The sequence below is a fragment of the Aotus nancymaae genome, unplaced genomic scaffold (assembly GCF_030222135.1).
Source record: "Aotus nancymaae isolate 86718 unplaced genomic scaffold, 86718_ANA_hifiasm-v0.15.2.pri h1tg000014l, whole genome shotgun sequence".
Classification (NCBI taxonomy): domain Eukaryota; kingdom Metazoa; phylum Chordata; class Mammalia; order Primates; family Aotidae; genus Aotus; species Aotus nancymaae.
Window position 1 is genome coordinate 101,132,047 of NW_026988425.1, and position 17,967 is coordinate 101,150,013.

The 17,967-nt window shown below is 33.7% G+C and overlaps 1 protein-coding gene across 6 annotated transcripts in view; it reads left to right on the forward strand.

Moving 5' to 3' along the window:
* The window catches only part of FER (FER tyrosine kinase), a 520,940-nt gene that overhangs the window by 93,732 nt on the left and 409,241 nt on the right, over positions 1–17,967 (forward strand). For all 6 annotated transcript variants that reach the window (XM_012459750.2, XM_012459791.2, XM_012459801.3 and 3 more), the window contains 2 exons: positions 3,575–3,748; positions 6,423–6,522. In XM_012459750.2, the coding sequence (XP_012315173.2) occupies positions 3,575–3,748; positions 6,423–6,522 (274 nt within the window). The remainder of the gene's footprint in view (positions 1–3,574; positions 3,749–6,422; positions 6,523–17,967) is intronic.

The window sequence follows — 17,967 nt, forward strand, 5'->3', positions numbered from 1 at the left end:
TTTTTTGTGTATGACTTTCAACTATTCCTTTTAGGTTAGTATTTCATTTGTATTACATGCTGCTCTGCTATTTCTGTTATTTTTTCAGTTGAAGATAGACTTGTTTATTTTTTCTTCACTATCACATTATATTATCTAATTCAATGTTAAAATTTTTTTGGCTGGGCATGGTGGCTCACACCCATAATCCCAGCACTTTGGGAGGCTGAGGTGGGAAGATCACTTGAGCTCAGGAGTTCAAAATCAGCCTGGTCAACATAGTGAGACCTTGTCTCTAATAAACATCAGAATAATTATCTGAACCTAGTGGTGCATGCCTATAGTCACAGCTCCTTGGAAAGCTGAAGTGGGAGAATCACTTGAGCCTGGGAGGTTGAAGCTGCAATGAGCCATGATCATTCCATTGCACTCCAGCCTGGGTGACAGGGTGAGACCCTGTCTCAAAAAAAATTTTTAAGCCACTTTTATGGCATATGTTTAATTCATGGTTTTATTCTGCAATCATCTTTCCTTTTTTAAAATCTTTTTTCCTACTTGTTCTTTCCTTTCCTCTTATCTCAAATATCACAGTAAATACTCAAAATATTAAACATGGTACTGCCTTCATGGAGCTTTCATTTTAGTTGAGGAGACATTATAAAAAAACCAAACCACCAAGTATACATACAGTTAAATAATTGTTTTAAATGCCAAGAAAGAGGAAGACAGAATAGCAAGGATTAGACTTACAGGAGATTTAGCGGATTACTAAAGGAAGAGTTGGGTCTTGCCAGGTGAAGGTGTGGAATAGCTTCCAGGTAGAAGAGAAAACTTTCAGAAAGAGATTGGAGCTTGATATGTTCAGCAAACTGAAGAAAAAACAATATTTCTAGCATTTATTTAGCTTGGTAGAGAACGGCAAAACATGAAGTTGGAAGCATAGATTAGAGAACAGATAATGGGAGACTATAAATCTTAGGAGTTTGGGCTGGCTGCAGTGGCTCATGCCTGCAATCCTAGAACTTTTGGAGGCTGAGGTAGGTGGATCACTTGAGGCCAGGAGTTTGAGACCAGCCTGGGCAACATGGCAAAACCCCATCTCTACTAAAAATACAAAAATTAGCCAAGTGTAGTGGCTCACACCTGTAGTCCCTGCTACTTGGGAGGTTGAGACACGAGAATCACCTGAACCCGGGAGGTGGAGGTTGTAGTGAGTGGAGATGGTGCCACTGCACTCCAGCCTGGGTGACAGAGCAAGACTCCATCTCAACATAAAAGAAGATAAAAGAAGGGAGTTTGGATTTTTCTTTAAATGAAAAGGACAGCCAATATCGTGTTTTAAGGAAGTCAGTTATATTAATTTTTAATTTTTATTTTATCATTATTATTGCTATTTTAAAGAGAATAAATTGGAAAGGAGCATGAGAGTGCACCATTTTGGGGAGGTGTTAATAGTCTAAGTCAGAGAGGATCATAACCTTCAAAGGAGTGACAGTGGAGATGGAGAGAAGTTGATGGATTTGTAATTTACTTTTGAGACAGAATCTGAAAGACTTGCTGATGAATTGTTCATGGAGAAGGGTGTTCTGAGATTGAAAGGAGCAGGGACTTCTGCAGAAACACAAAGAATGTTTATTAGCAGCATTGGGGTGTTGGGAGTGAGATAGAGCCAGGCTTTTGTTAAAGCTAGAAGATAAATTGAAAGTTCTGGTAAGAGGTATGAAGAGTTTTCTAATTACGGAGCAAGAGTTCTTGATGATACAGGGTTCTATAGATAGTGGTTTGAGTTGGATTAGGAGATACCGAGGGCAATGTGGGGTTGACAGAGTGGCAATATATGCATTGAGACATTAGACTTCCTGTAGTGACTACAGTGAACGGGGCTTTTAGGCAGGTTGGGATGTGCCTGTCTGGGAGAGGAGGGCAATCTGCCCTAACTCTGTGGTTATTTGGCTTCCAAGAAAGCTTCTCCTCTAGGTGCAAGGACTCCTACAAAGAATTACAAAAAGTCATTTCTACAAAGCACTTAAAGAATATTTATTTTTTGAAGGTAGAGCACGAACACTGATTCCTCTTACTTTGTGTTTTTTTGTAGTGTTAACATTCTGCTCATGCCATAGAATGTGTTTTCAATACTACATAGTTTGAAGTGAAAATACTACATGAAAAAGGCAAAGCTACCTATATTATAGCTATTTAGTTTATGTTTTTAATCCAGGTTTATATAGTTTTATATTGTTTGCATCTTTGTTAAATTTTAGATTTTAAAATAAGGACTATATTAGTTTTAAATTGCTTTTGTGTTAAGAGCATGTTAGTGATTATATTTTCATATTTAAAAGTAAATATGATGGGTTTATAGGCCACACATATGTACCATGTTGATGATATCATTTCACAACTAAAAATGAGTCCCCTCCCTAAAATAAGTGTCTCAAAGGTTGTTTTTTTAAAAAAACATGTAATACAGTATATAAAAAACGAGATTGACAAGTCGGATCCTGGCAAATGTGTATTGTAACTAAGAATTTGCTTTCTTTAGGCTAATTTTGCTTTAGATTCTTACCAATTTTGGATTTTGATTATTACACTGGAATATTAACAGAAAGATAATTCTGTTCCGTCACAGATCAAAAATAATTGTAGAAATAGTAGAAAATTACTATTGTCAATATTGGAAACCAAACCTCATCCATTTAGAAAATATCTTTTGGACCCAACCTATCATAGGTCTTCAATATTGTTTCTGACTAGAATGTTGAATACCTATAGTGAAGAGCATTTCTTTGTTACTTTTTTTTTTTTTTTAATATATATGTCAGGAAGTCTAACTAGTAAATGATTTGTTCTTCTATCAGTCTCCATATGGCCACTGGTCCCAAACCTACAATTACGTGCCTTTTGCTATTGAGGCAGTGTGTTGTGCCCTTTAGTGTATTGTGCTAGAATAACTATTGAAATGTAAAGGTATTTGTTAAGGAAAGAAAAGAGCTATAGATAGAAATCCATAGAATACCAGTATTCACGCAGGCAACAAAAGAATAGGTACCAAAGATGGAAAAGGAACTTTTAGAAAGGGAGGAAAACAAGCAAGGAATGTTGGAAATAAGAAGCTAAGCGAGCCTTCACAAAAGACAGTTTCAGTATGAAGTTGAGTCAGCAGGATCAGATTTCACAGAGAGGCAGGTTAAGATGAAGACAGGAAAATGTCTGTTGCATTTGACCGTTAGGGAACTGGAGACCATAGTGGGGCATTGGAATGGTGTGGCAGAACAATATTTCAATGTGTTGGAAAACAAATGAGAAGTGATAAAATGAAGACTGCAAGTGTGGACGCTTAAGAGTCCTCTAATCTTTTTCTTAGTTTTCTGTGTGGTCTCTGATTATAGAATTTTGAGGCATTTGTAGTTGAAGTTGAAGACGTTAAACATGAACCATTCATAGATCTTTGCACAGTTGTCAGAAACCTATTATATTAATGTAATAATTTATGTAAAACCAAATATTTAAAGTTTTGAACTCTTAAAGCACAGCCAAATGAAAACCTTTAATGCAAATGTTAATTTTGTTTCTTTCTTTTTTTTTTTTTTATAAGTCTTGGCTGCTTATGATTCAGCAGACAGAACAACTTAGTAGGATAATGAAGACACATGCAGAGGACTTGAACTCTGGACCCTTACACAGGCTCACCATGATGATTAAGGACAAGCAGCAGGTGAAGAAAAGTTACATAGGTGTTCATCAGCAGATAGAGGCAGAGATGATCAAGGTTCGTTTTTACATATTGAAGTTCTTTCTTTAAATTGTTTTTCAAATTCATTGAGCCATTTTATCTTATCTGACTTTTAAAATTATTTATTTGTCATTTCTCAACAAGAAATAGGTTTGTGGTCTCTAAAAGTAATATTTTTATTGAATGTAAAACATTGGTTATAGGATATACTGTTACTGTATATACTCCTAAGAAAGAAAGAAAAAAGAGGCTGCCAATTAAACTATGACACATAGCTTTCTTATCACTCAGGATTTTTAGTTTTTATTTACTGAAATAGTTCTTTTAGTCTTTTAAAAATATATTTGTCTTATCTTATACTCTGCATAAATAAAAAAGAAAATATAGGCAAAATTACTTTGGTATTCTTAAATTTACGTATCTCTAATTTTGCTTACATTCAGAGTCTGTCTCTTCTGCATGACTTTTTTCAAATTATTTTTATTATAGAAATTTGTAAATGTATAAAAGAAGAGAGAGTAGTAAAATGAACTGCCACCTACCCATCACCTAAATAGTCAGTTTTTCTATACTCCCACTCACTTTTTAAAAAAAATTGGATCATTTTAAAGAAATCCTCAGATATCATTTTATCCATAAATATTTTAGAATGAATAGCTAAAATAAGTGTTCTTGTTAAAAATGTAACCATATTATCATTAATTCACCTAATAATAATAATAATTCCTTCATGTTATTGAATATTCTATGTTGAAATGGTTATTGTTTAAATTTCTTTTTATGGTTGGTTGAGTTGAATCAGGATCCAAATACCATCTATACATTGCGTTTGAATGACAGTTTAAAAAAATATATAGATTCTCTTTCCTGCCCAGTTTTTAATAAAATGTCATTTATCTGTGGAAGAAAGAAACTAGATAATTTGTTCTATATAATTGAATTTCCTTCATTTTGAGTTTTTCTATTAGCATCTGATGATGTGATTTCTCACATATTCCTTCATCTTTACTTTTTTCCGTAAATTGGAATTTAGATCTAGAGGCTTGATAAGATTCTGGCTGTTTATCTTGGGCAAGAATACATCATAGATGGTGGTATACACTTCTTGTGGTTTATAATGTCGGTTTATCTTTTTATTATGTGAATCTTGACTAATTGGTTCCAGTGTTGTCAACCTGATCAATCTATTTAAAAAGTTTTCTGGCTCTGTGTGGTGGATCATGCCTGTAATCCCAGAATTTTGGGAGGTCAAGGTAGGCAGATTGATCACCCGAGGTCAGGAGTTCAAGACCAGCCTGGCTAACACAGTGAAAACCCGTCTCTACTAAAAATACAAAAATTAGCCAGGTGTGGTGGTGCACTCTGTAATCCCAGCTACTCAGAAGGCTGAGACACGAGAATTGCTTGAACACTGGAGACAGAGGTTGCAGTGAGCTGAGATTATTCCACTGCCCAACAGCCTGGGCAGCAGAGTGAGACTCTGTCTCAAAAAAAAAAAAAAAGTTTTATATCTATCAGCCTTTTACCTAATAGTTTTACAAAGTTAACCAGTGAGTTTTTTCTTGAATGGAGAATGATTTGAACTCATTTGTATGTATATTGCAGTTATTTTTGTTTATCCACACAGTGTCATTATCTGTGTCATCAAGAACATTGGTGATATAGAATTTCTTTAAAAAGGGCCCTTACATTATCTTGCAAGTTGCTGATGACCCCTTTTGCAAGGTTTTGATGCTTTCTCTTTTTTAATCTTCTCAAATGGCAAATTTGAAGATTGTAGACAAGATCTGAGACACATATTTTTTCCTTAAAAATAAAAAGCATTTAAATGGTTTTGACTAGAGTCAAGGACTTGCATTTGCTTCATTGTTCCATAGAAATAATAAATATCTTAATTTTTTTAATTACAGAAAATATTTCTGCACATACCAAGTTAATTTAAAAAAAAATTTTAGATAATGGCAGTGGTATTCTTTATTTACTATCTTTTTTTTTTTGAGACAAGTTTTAGCCACCCTGGAGTTCAAGTGGCATGATCTTGGCTTACTGCAACCTCTGCCTCCTGGGTTCAAGCAATTCTTATGTTTCATCCTCACAAGCAGCTGGGATTATAGGTGTGCACTGCCACGGCCCGGCTTATTTTTTGTGTTTTTAGTAGAGACAGGGTTTCACTGTGTTGGCCAGGCTGGTCCTGAACTGGTCTCAAGTGATACACCTGTTTCAGCCTCCCAAAGTGCTGGGATTACAGGTGTGAGCCATTGTACCTGGCCTGATTTGCTATTATTTTTAATAAATTTATTTGTTTTCACATGCAATTGAAGTTAGTACTGATTTTCAAAACATGTTTGTAGTTTATTTTCTATAATTTTATATTAAAGAGCAACTCTGACCTGTAAGTAGTAAAATACACATCAGTTATTGCTTTGGAACTTATGTTCTTGAACAATTTAATTTATTTTTTATTATACTTTAAGTTCTGGGGTACATGTGCAGAATGTGCAAGTTTGTTTCATAGGTATACATGTGCCATGGGGGTTTGCTGCACCCATCAACCAGTCATCTACATTAGGTATTTCTCCTAATGCTATCCCTCCCCCAGCCCCCCACCCCGCAACAGGCCCCAGTGTGTGATGTTCCCCTCCATGTGTTCTCACTGAATAATTTAAATTTAAACATTTTTTAAAAATTCTGCTTTTTGTTTCTTTGACAGGTTACAAAAACAGAATTGGAGAAATTAAAATCCAGCTATAGACAATTAATAAAAGAAATGAATTCTGCCAAAGAGAAATATAAAGAAGCTTTAGCTAAAGGTAAGGCAAAATTATTAAAATTGTTTACTTAGGTGATTTTTATTCTTACTATTAGAAAGTTATCTTTGTAAGTAGTGGAATGATTCCATTTAGAGCATTTCACATATAAAAAACTCAAAATAAGCCAAGATAGGCTAATTGTCAAACTGTGTAGTAGGTCTTATTAATTTTTCCTTGCTTTAAATAACTCAAAGTATTTTTGAATAGTTCATACTAAATGGAATTATGTAGCATGTGTAATAGAATTGAAAGAATGTTAAAAATTTTCTCTCTTGCACCATATTTACTTATTTAATTACAGAGTGCTTAAATAAGAAAAATTGGGGTATATTTATTAAAAACTTTTAAAATCTTCTTTACATGTATTATTTAAAAGTCGTTAAAACCACATCATCATTTTATAGCATTCTTTTTATAAAAGCTCAACTTTATGTGTCTATATTGTCCTGAAATTTTCGTAAGAAGTCTTAAAAATAAATGGAAAGGGAAGCATATTATTTATGTTTCAAACAGAGATTTATTGTCATAGTTTCTTATTAAGTACTTAGGTGATTTTGTATCTAAATTTTTAAATGTTAGATTTCAGTAAAGATTAAGTATAGTTTATGAATAGAAACTTCTTTGGCTGTTGCTATAATTGGGCAATATTTTCCTTATGTTTAAATGTGCCTAAACCGTTCTATATTTTTTCTTTATAAAAGTTGGAGGAGTTTTCTTTTTGTTTTGTTAATTTTCTCTCTAGCTAAATACAGCCTTTATTAGAATCTCTATTTTCCTTTGGTTCTTAAATTTACCTTTCTCTTTTATTAATACATTTTCTCTTTGTCTTTTATTTGTTAAATATTCTCTTGCTATTTTGTCATAGTAAATAAAGTAAACAGCTCCTCTCTTTGGCTATATTTTGCACAATGAACATATTGTTGTTATTCCCAGGACACTAGCGGTGTAACTGATTTAGACGCAGTTCTTTCTTTTCTCCTTCCTTTCTCTCTCCTTTTCCTCTCTTCTTTATCTTCTTCTTCCCAGCTTCCTTTCTCTCCCTTTGTCTCCCTGTTTCTCCCCCTTCTCTCTCTTCCTCCTCGTCTTACCCCCAACAACTACTTTGTGTCTCCTTTTCTTCCTGCTCCCCACAATTTACTAGGGAAGTTGTATGCATGTTCACAGTTGCCTTACTTATGTGTCATGTAACTCAGCCAAGACTTTGAGATTATGTAGATATATCTTTTGAAAGCTTTTATCTTTAAATTATCTAAATTATTTCAGTGAAGCAAAGAAAGAAATGACAGTGGAAAGAGCACAGGCTTTAGAGTCAGATAGTCTTGGATTTAAGTTCCAACATTGTGTGATTATTTCGTAGATTTTCAAACTTTTGATAGCTAATTATTATTCCTTTGTTATTTTAGGAGTACTTTAGATAACCAAGAAATATTTACTGGGGACTTGCTATTTTTAAGTTACTGAGCTTCAAAACAATATTTGCCAGGCATTCAAGGAGCTTACAATCTGACTCAATTACTTGAGGACTTCAATTCTCATTCTCTTTCAAAATTTAGCTTTTCACAAGAGATCCCTTGGTAAATCATCAAGAATAGTTTAAAAATAACTTGGTACATTAAACATTACTTCTTTATCTGGCAAAATAGTTCATTTTATAAAGTTCATTGCTTCATGCCTGGCTAGCATTCTCAAGTTAATTAAATTACATTGCAAATACTGTATCTAACTTCACCCACAGAAACATATTGTAATCCAGCTATGCTGTGTATTTCACACTAGGTTTGTATCTGTTGGAGAATTATTAATAAGAAAAAGAAATATGTAATTACTCTCAAGTCTTTGAGATCTGTTTTTAATGATATTGTTTATTTTTTTAAAGTAAAATCTAATACTGATGTCAAAGTTTTAAATAATTCTTGTACCTAATGCTTATATTAGAAATGCTTATATTATCATTATTCTTTATTCTGATTCAGATGAAACACCATTTAGCATTGTAGTCATAGTTGGAAGGCAATAAGAGAACTGAAGGCCCTACTTCTAATAAATTTTAAGAAGTATTTGAATTTTTAAAAAAATTATACATGCTTATTTGTCTTTCTAAAGGTATTCGTGATAGTATTTTTCTGTTTTCAAGAATTTGATTTCTCACATTAAATCCTATAGAATATATAGTTATTTTTAAAATAAGTACTTTTATATGTTCACTTCACACATGAAAGGTACATTTTTCTTTTATAATTTAACCTACGTTTGTATTCATATTTAAATGAAAAAGTATAAAATTTTATTTTTGAAAAATTATGTTTCAAACTGCTTCTGTTTTTATGGAAACAGGAGTTTTGTGGAGTTATTTACTCTTTACGAGGATGTTGAGTTGTAATGGCAAAATTTTCCAACATATATAGGCTTTATGTCAGAACCTGAGTTCACCTACATGCGCCAGATTAGGACACTTTTGGAATGGACCCTAGAGTCTGTGGGGTGCTTACAATAGCTACCCAGATATTGGTCTGGCATCCAGAGTCATTACTTTAGACATTGGAAGGTCTTAGGAAAAGTATTTATAATACCCATCTAACATAGAGCATCCAATTGGAGAAGACAAGGCCTTGGGGAAACTAGGCCTGGAAATAATTCCTATAGTAAGATAAATTCTATATTTGATCAAGAAATGGATTTGGATTCAAGGGCTCAGTTCCTACAACTGGGAGTTCAGCAGTCATAGTAGTAAACCAGCAGGAAGGCTGAGTTAATGCTGAAACTCCAAACTCCTGACCCCTGCTATATAAATTAAACTAATATTTTAAATTTTGAATGTTAAAATTTATATACAAAGGAACACTAGTTTATGTTTAGTATAATGTAAAATGTTACATTCCTTTGCAATATTAATTTAGCATCATTTAAATTTTTTAAAAATAATAGACCTTAAACATTATGTGCATTGCTGTGTGCTATGTTGAGGGAGCAAATGTATATTGCATTTTGTCTTAAATTGACCTGGACTAATTTGAACATTAGTCTAGTGATTGTTACTTATAATGCATGCTGAGGACAACCAAAATAATTTTAGCCTATTGAACTGCAGTTAATAACTTAGAGGTGTTTTTTTTTTTTTTTTTCCATTCCCTGAACATTTACTTTGGAAGCAAAGACCCTTTGATACAAAGAAGAACAAAAGGTGGTAAAGGATTCCCCCAGTCACTGTTACCATCACTACCAAACACATACCTAACCTATAGCTGTTCATGGCCCATGTCAGTGCTTCTTGTAGACAGAAAATCACCTCTAACAGATTTAATAAAAATGCAAATGCCTCTAAATGTTCTTTCAGAGTGAGTAAGAAGAGGTGACCAAGAAGAACAAACCATGGGTGAAGGATTGTTGCTCCCACAAATCAGGTGAAGGAAATAGTGTGGGGAGAGCCAAAAATTAAAGGGATCCTAGGCGATTGTCAAGTCTAAAGTTAAAAGGGACCAAGTTGGTCCAGATAGAAAGAGAAGATGTGAGGAGTTAGGCTAGTCAAGTGCCTGAAGGCTTCTCTGAGTGAGAAGGGAATGGAAAGTACCTGTAAATATCCAGTGGGAAAAAGAATGGATAGAGCAGGAAGCAGAAAGAAACCACTGAGAAATGCCTCCTACCCCAGCCCCATGCCATTTTCTAAAAGTAGTTAATCACATTCTTTATCAGGACTGACTTTAATTTACACAGATTGAAAAAACATCTACTCTCAGCCCCACCAAGGAGCCTCTCATTTTATTTTTCAACCTTTTTTTTTTTAAAAAAAATTAACCATATAGATTAGAAGTATGGGACAGTGAATATGCATACTAGATTCAACAACTGTTGACCTTCTGCCACATTGGCAGAATCATTTGAGTGCATGTTTCAGGCATCATACTCTTGATTGGTAAATGCTTTAGCTTGCATCTGCTGAGAATAAAAACATTCTTCTAAAAACCGCAATGCAATTATCATGTCTAATAAAATTAACAATAAAGAATTCTCTGTTATCTTCTAATATCTAGTCCATATTCTAGTCTCCCCAGAATGTTACTTATACAGGTTGGTGCAAAAGTACTTGCTGTTCTCACCATTGAAAATAATGCCAAAAACCACAGTTACTTTTGCACCAACCTAATAGTTTTTTTTTCTGTCCATCATTTTCTTTGTTGTTGCTTTGAACTAGTATCTGATCAAAGTAAACATACCACCTTTGATTGTTGTGTCTCTAGACTCTTAATCTTTTCATCTAGAACAGTCCTCCACATTTTACTCATGATGTTGTATTTTTTTTTTTCTCAAGAGTCCAGGACGGTTTTCTTGTAAAATTTCTCATATGCTAGATTGTCTGATTGCATTCTTATGATTACTGTTTGACTTGTCCCTAATCTATTCCCTATATTTCCTGTAAATTTAAGGATAGTTCTAGAGGCTTGATTCGATTCAGGTTAAATGTTTTTGACAGAACTGCCTCGTAGATGATAATGTATTCTTTATGTTGCATCCTGTTGAGAGGCACATAAAGTTGGCTTGTCTTACTCTTAGTGCTCAGTCAAGTTTGATCACTTAAGTCAAGTGGTGACTGCCAGATCTTTCCATTGTGAAGGTACCTTTACCCCATAAAATTGGTAAGTAACTCCAGAGAGAGACATTGGCATGTGTATACCCTAATAACCTTCTATCCAATGGTTTGTCATCCATTGATCATCCTTGCCAGTAACAATATTACATTAACAGACAATCATTTGTAAAATGCCTAGCAGACAGCTGGGAAGAGAAAGGAGGGTTGAGAGAAGAAACAGAGAACAGTGTAAAGAAGGAATAAAAAGCGGGGAATGGGAAAACAATTCTAAAAGCTTTGCTGATACCCTTCTCTTTTTACATTTAACCCTTTCCAAAGTCATGAACTCTTTAAGGTAATGCTGGCTTGAAGCAGTGAGCAAAGAAAGCCTCTTGCTCAGGGCTGTCTCTTTGGTAAGAAATGAATGCATTTTAGTTAGAGGTGTTTCTTGACAGCAGCATAGAATAACAGGTACTTAAATGCAGAATACAGATTTTACTTTCCTATTGCAGATTAAATTCTGAATACTTTTAGTTGGTTAAACACATGGTTAGGTTTAGCCATAAAACAGTTTTGTGAATCCATAAAGCTTATATCTGCAGTAAGTAGTATGAAGGAAATAATCTATTTAAAAAAAACTTTTTAGTTGTATATTTAGTAAATAAATAATACTCTGAGATTTATCTCTTAGGAGACATCCAGAGGTTTGCTGGGGTTCTGGCAAATATGGGGAATTCAGGTATTGTTTGCCATGATGTGCCCTAACAACTCCTTTCGACTATCATCAATACTGTTGTTGTCCATGGGAAATAATTCTAATGTGGATTTTAGTCTGTTAATTAATTTAAAAAATCAAGAATAGTGAAGGTTTGTGTCAGGAGTAACAAAGTAGTATTATAGCTGCTGAACCTGCATCTGTTTTATACCATCAGGTGAGAGTGAGAGCCTCGTGGGAGATCTTTCTGGATCAATGGTGTGCAAAATACTCAGCTTTCTTTTCTGTTTTTCCTTTTTCTTATCAGTGAAGAAGTGATGGTTGGTTGTGGGAACAAATTATGTAGTAAGTACCTGAGATTTGTAAGGATTAGTATTTTAGTATGTATTTGGTAGTATTTAGTATTTATTTAGTATGTATTTGGTATTTAGTATATGGATGCTGTTTAGGTCCTTTTTTGAAAATCAACTGTTGAAATTATGAGATAATTTGAGAAATTTTACACAGACAGGATATTTAATATTAAGGAAGTCTTGTTATATTATAGGTTTGGTAATGATATTGCAGTTATTTTCTTGAGGTTCTGTATTTTTGAAGTAAATGCAGAAATATTCACAGCTGAAATGATGTGATACCTGAGATTTGCTTCAAAATAATCTAAAGAATAGGGAGCAAGTAGATGGAAGTATAGCTGAAATGGATTGGTCATGAGTTGATGTTTGTTCAAAGTAGTTGTTAGGTACATGGAGTTATTGAACAATTCTATTTTTGTATAGGTTTGAATTTTTCCACAATAATTATATAAAAATAAAGAATGTCACCATAGGAAATGAAGGAAAAGTAGACATTGGCATAGGCAAGGATTTCGTGACCAAAAACCCAAAAGCAAATGCAATAAAAACAAAGATAAATAGCTGGGACCTAATTAAACAAAAGAGCTTTTGCACAGCAAAAGGAACAGTCAGCAAGTAAACAGACAGCCCACAGAGTGGGAGAAAATCTTTGCAATCTATACATCTAACAACGGACTAATATCCAGAATCTACAATGAATCAGTAACAACAACAACAACAAAAATCCCATCAAAAAGTGGGCTAAGGACATGAATAGACATGAATAGATAATTTTCAAAAGAAGATGTACAAATGGCCAACAAACAGGTGAAATAATGCTCAACTTCACTAATGATTAGGGAAATGCAAATCAAAACCACAATGTGATGCCATCTTACTCCTTCAAGAATGGCCATAATAAAAAAAAAAAAAAAAAAAGAAAGAAAACAGTAGATATTGGTGTGGATACAGTGGTCAGGGAATACTTCCACACAGCTGGTGGAATGTAAACTAGTACAGCCACTATGGAAACGTGTGGAGATTACTTAAAGAACTAAAAGTAGATCTACCATTTGATCCAGCAGTCCCACTACTGGATATCCACCCAGAGAGAAAGAAATCATTATATGAAAAAGATACTTGCACACGCATGTTTATAGCAGCACAGTTCACAGTTGCAAAATTGTGGAACCAACCCAAATGTCCATCAGTCAATGAGTGGATAAAGAAACGGTAGTATAAATGTACGGTGGAATAATACTTAGCCATAAAAAGGAACAAATTAACAGCATTTGCAGTGACCTTGATGAGATTGGAGACTACTATTCTAAGTGAAGTAACTCAGAATGGAAAACCTGAGTAGTGTTCTCACTGATGTGTGGGAGCTAAGCTGTGAGGATGCAAAGGCGTAAGAACGATTTATGGACTTTGGGGATTTGAGGGGAAGAGTTCGAGCAGGCGAGTGATAAAACACAACAAATATGGTGCAGTGTAAACTGCTTGGGTGATGGGTGCACCAGGGTCTCAACAAATCTCCACTAAAGAACTTACTCATGTAACCAAATACCACTTGTACCCCAATAACTTACGGAAAACAAAAAAATAAATGAAAGGTCTCAGATGATCCTCATTGGGGGCAACTATTTCAATATTAAGTTATTCTGAATCTATACCATTTTATATTTATATACTAATAAATTTATTAATTCATTCATTTAATAACTCATTTAATAAGAATTTCTTTTGTTTGGTAAATGTCAGAGATATAAAAGTGAAAAGGATGTGGACCGTACCTTCAAGCCACTGAGAGTTGAAATTTTTATAAAATGAAATTTTTACCCAATTAAAAAAAATCCAAGCCCATAGAAAAATTGAAATGAAAACATAAACTCCTGCATACTTTTTACCTGAATTCACAAATTGCCAAAATTTTGTCGTGACTGGGCTTTTGTTCTCTCTGTTTTTGTCTCTATGTATATATGTATGAATATATATACATGTGTATATATATGTGTGTAAAGTTTTCTTTTGATGAACCACTTGAAAGTATATTGTAACATCATAACATTTCCTTTTAAATACCTAAGCATATATTTCCTAAGAACTATATTTGCCAGCACAACCCTAATTTAACATGCCTGAGAAATTAAACTTTGATACACTAATAAAATTACATACATAATCTGTTTTCAAATTTATTACAGAAATGCCCTTATAACCTTGTATTGTTTATTTGTTTTGGATCCAGGGTCCAAATAAAGGATTATATATTGTGTTTAATTGCCATGTAGAAGAATTTCTCCTACTCTATTTTTTAACAGATTTATTGTGATATAATTAACATACAACAGACTGCACATATTTAAAATATTTATTTTGATAAATTTTGACATATGTACACACCTGTGAAATTATCACTACAATCAAGATAATGAACATGTCTTTTGCCCCTGAAGGATTACTAGTGCCTCTTTGTAATCCCTGTCTTCCACATCTCTAGATCTTCCATCTTCTATCTCCAGGCAACTACTGAACTGCTTTCTGTCACTATCTAGTTTGGTTTTTATTTTTGAGAATATTTTAAAAAGGAAGCATATAGTATGCACTCTATTTTGTCTGCTGTCATTTGTTTAGAATAGTTATTTTGAAATCCATCCATGTTGTTGCATGTATCAGTAATTCACTTTTTAAAATTGCTCATTAGGACTCTATTGTATGGATCTCGTACAGTTTGCTTATCGGTTTTCCTGTTAATAGGCATTTTGGTTGTTCCCAGTATTGGGTCATTACAAATAAAATGACTGTGAACATTTATGTGCAAATATTTGTATGGATATGTGGTTTCATTTTTCTTACATTAATACCTAGAGGGGGAATGAGTAAATCATATATTGAGGTATGTTTAACTTTTGAGAAGCCTACCAAACATTTTCTCAAAGTATCGGTACCATTTTGCATTCTTTCTATTAGTGTATGAGAGTTCTTTCCTCCACATGTTGGAAGTACTTGGTATGACCAGCCTTTGATTTTAGCTGTGGTATCTCATTCCAGTTTTACTTTTTATTTTCCTAGCGACTGATGATGTTGAACATGTTTTATGTGCTTGCTTGCTATTCATATCTTCTTTAGTGAAGTACCTGTTCAAATCTGTTGCCTATTTTTAAGTTGAGTTGGTTTCTTATTACTGATTTTTGGGAGTTCTTTGTATTTTCTGCATATAAGTTGTTTATTAGAAATATGATTTTTAAATTTTCTTGTCATTTGGTGCCTGTATTTTTTAATGGTGACTTAAGTACAAATATTTGTAATTTTGAAGAAGTCTAATTCACTTACTGTTTCTTATATGAATTGTCTTTTGGTGTTAGAGCTAATACATATTTACCTAATTTAAGGTCACTTTGATTTTCCCCTGTGTTTTCTTCTAAAATTTTTATAATTTTAGTTTTTACATTTAGGTCTGTAATCTCTTTTGGCTTAATTTTTATGCATGATGTAAGGTAAAGGTTTAAATTTATCTTTTCCACATGAATATTCAGTTTTCCCAACTCCATTTGTTGAAAAGACCATCCTTTCCCTACTGAACTGCTTTGACATCCTTGTCAAAAACCAATTGACGATATATGTGCAAGTGTATTTCTGGATTATTTTCCACTGACCTATTGGTCTGTCTGTATGTCAGTACTACACTATTTTGATTGTCTTTATGTCTTAGTCAATTTGGGCTGCTGTAGCCAAAATACCGTAACCTGAGTGGCTTAAAAACAACAATAATTTATACCTCACAGTTGTTGAGGTTAGAAAATCTAATATCAAACCACCAGTAGATTTGATATTTGGTGAAGGCCTGTTTTCTGGTTCACAGATGGTACCTTCTCCCTGTGTCCTCACATGGTAGAAGGAGGAAATGAACTTCCTTAGGCCTACTTTGTAAAGGCACTAATCTCATCCATGAGGGCTCTGCCTTTATGATCCAGTCACCCCACTAAACATTCCACCTCCTAATACCATCACCTTGCAGGTCTTAGGATTTCAATATATGAATTGTAAGGGGACACAAACACTCAGACCATAGCACTATAGCTTTATAATTCTTAAAATCAGATAATGTTAGCTCTCCCACTTTGTTCTTCTTTGAAGTTGTTTTGGATATTCTAGATCCTTTGCATTTCCATATACATTTTTGGATCTGTGGATAATTTCTGTAAAATAGCCTGCTAGGGTTTTGATAGGGATTGTATTGAACTCGTAGATGAAGTAGGGAAGAGTTGACTTCTTAACAATATTGAGTCTTCTTATCAGTGAACATGGAATGTTTCTCCATGCAAGTCTTACATTTCTTTATTTTTGCTGCTATTCTGGATAGTATTGTTTCCTTAATTTTATTTTTGGATTGTTCATTGCTGGTGTATATATAGAAATACAATTGATTTTTGAATATTAACTTTTATCCTGTGGACTAACTGAACTTGTTTATTAATTCTAGTGCTTTTTTTTTTTTTTTGGACAGTGTCTTGCTCCGTCGACAGGCTGGAGTGCAGTGGCACCATCTGGGCTCACTGCAACCTCTGTCTGTCAGGTTCAAGTGATTCTCTTGGCTCAGCCTTCTGAGTTGCCACCACTCCAGGCTAATTTTTGTATATACACTTTTTTCAGTAGAGATAAGGTTTTGCCACATTGGTCAGGCTGGTCTAGAACTCCTGACCTCAAGTATCTGCCCACCTTGGCCTACCAAAGTGCTGGGGTTATAGGCGTGAGCCACTGCGCCTGGCCTCTAATTGCTTTTTAAAAATTAATTTCTTAGGATTTTATACTTATAGGATCATATTATCTATGTATAAAGATAGTTTTACTTTTACCTTTTCAATCTAGATGACTTTTTTTCTCCTTCTCCTTTTTCTTGCCTAATTGCCCTGCCTAGATCCTCTAGTATAATATTGAATAGAAGTGAGAGGAGCAGTGTTGGCTTGCCTTGTTCCTGAACTTAGGTATAAAGCATTTCGTCTTTCATCTTCAAGTGTGAAGTTTGCTGTAGTTTTCTAAAGATTAAAAGAAAAAAACTACTGAACTGATTTTTTTTTTCTATTTCTGTGTCAGAATGAATGTTGGATCTTGTCAAATGCTCTTTCTGTGTCTATTGAGATAAATATGTGCATATTTTGTTTGTTAATATGGGTAATTATTTTGACTGATTTTCACATTTCAAATATTTTATCAACCTTGCGTAATATCTCCCTAGTCATTTTCTAAGTCATGATGTATTATTACTTTTTATATTGCTGTCTTTATATGTCTTTGTCTCATTTTCATAGACTGGCCTCAGAATAATTATCTCCTCACCAGTTTTCTAGGAAGATTTGTGTTGAGTTGGTATTATTTCTTTCTTTCTTTCTTTTTTTTTTTTAATTGCATTTTAGGTTTTGGGGTACATGTGAAGAACATGCACTTGTGAAGCCATCTGGATCTGTTTGTTTTTATTTTTTCTTTTTGGATAAGTTTTTAAAGTATAAATTCACTTTCTGTAATCAATAGAAGGCTATTTTAGCCAGGCATGGTGGCATGTGTTTGTAGTTCTAACTACTTGGGAGGCTGAGAGGGGAGGATTACTTGAGCTCAGAAGTTCGAAGTTACAGTGCACTATGATCATACCATTGCACTCCAGACTAGGAGACAAAGTGAGACCTTGTCTCTTAAGAAAAAAAAATGATGCTACTTAGTTTGTTTCTTTTTATTTTAGGCTTGGTAGGTTATCTTTTCAGGAATTTGTCATTTCATATAAGTTATAGAATGTATTGATAGTAATTTGTTCATGATAGTCCTTTAGTCACCTTTTTATA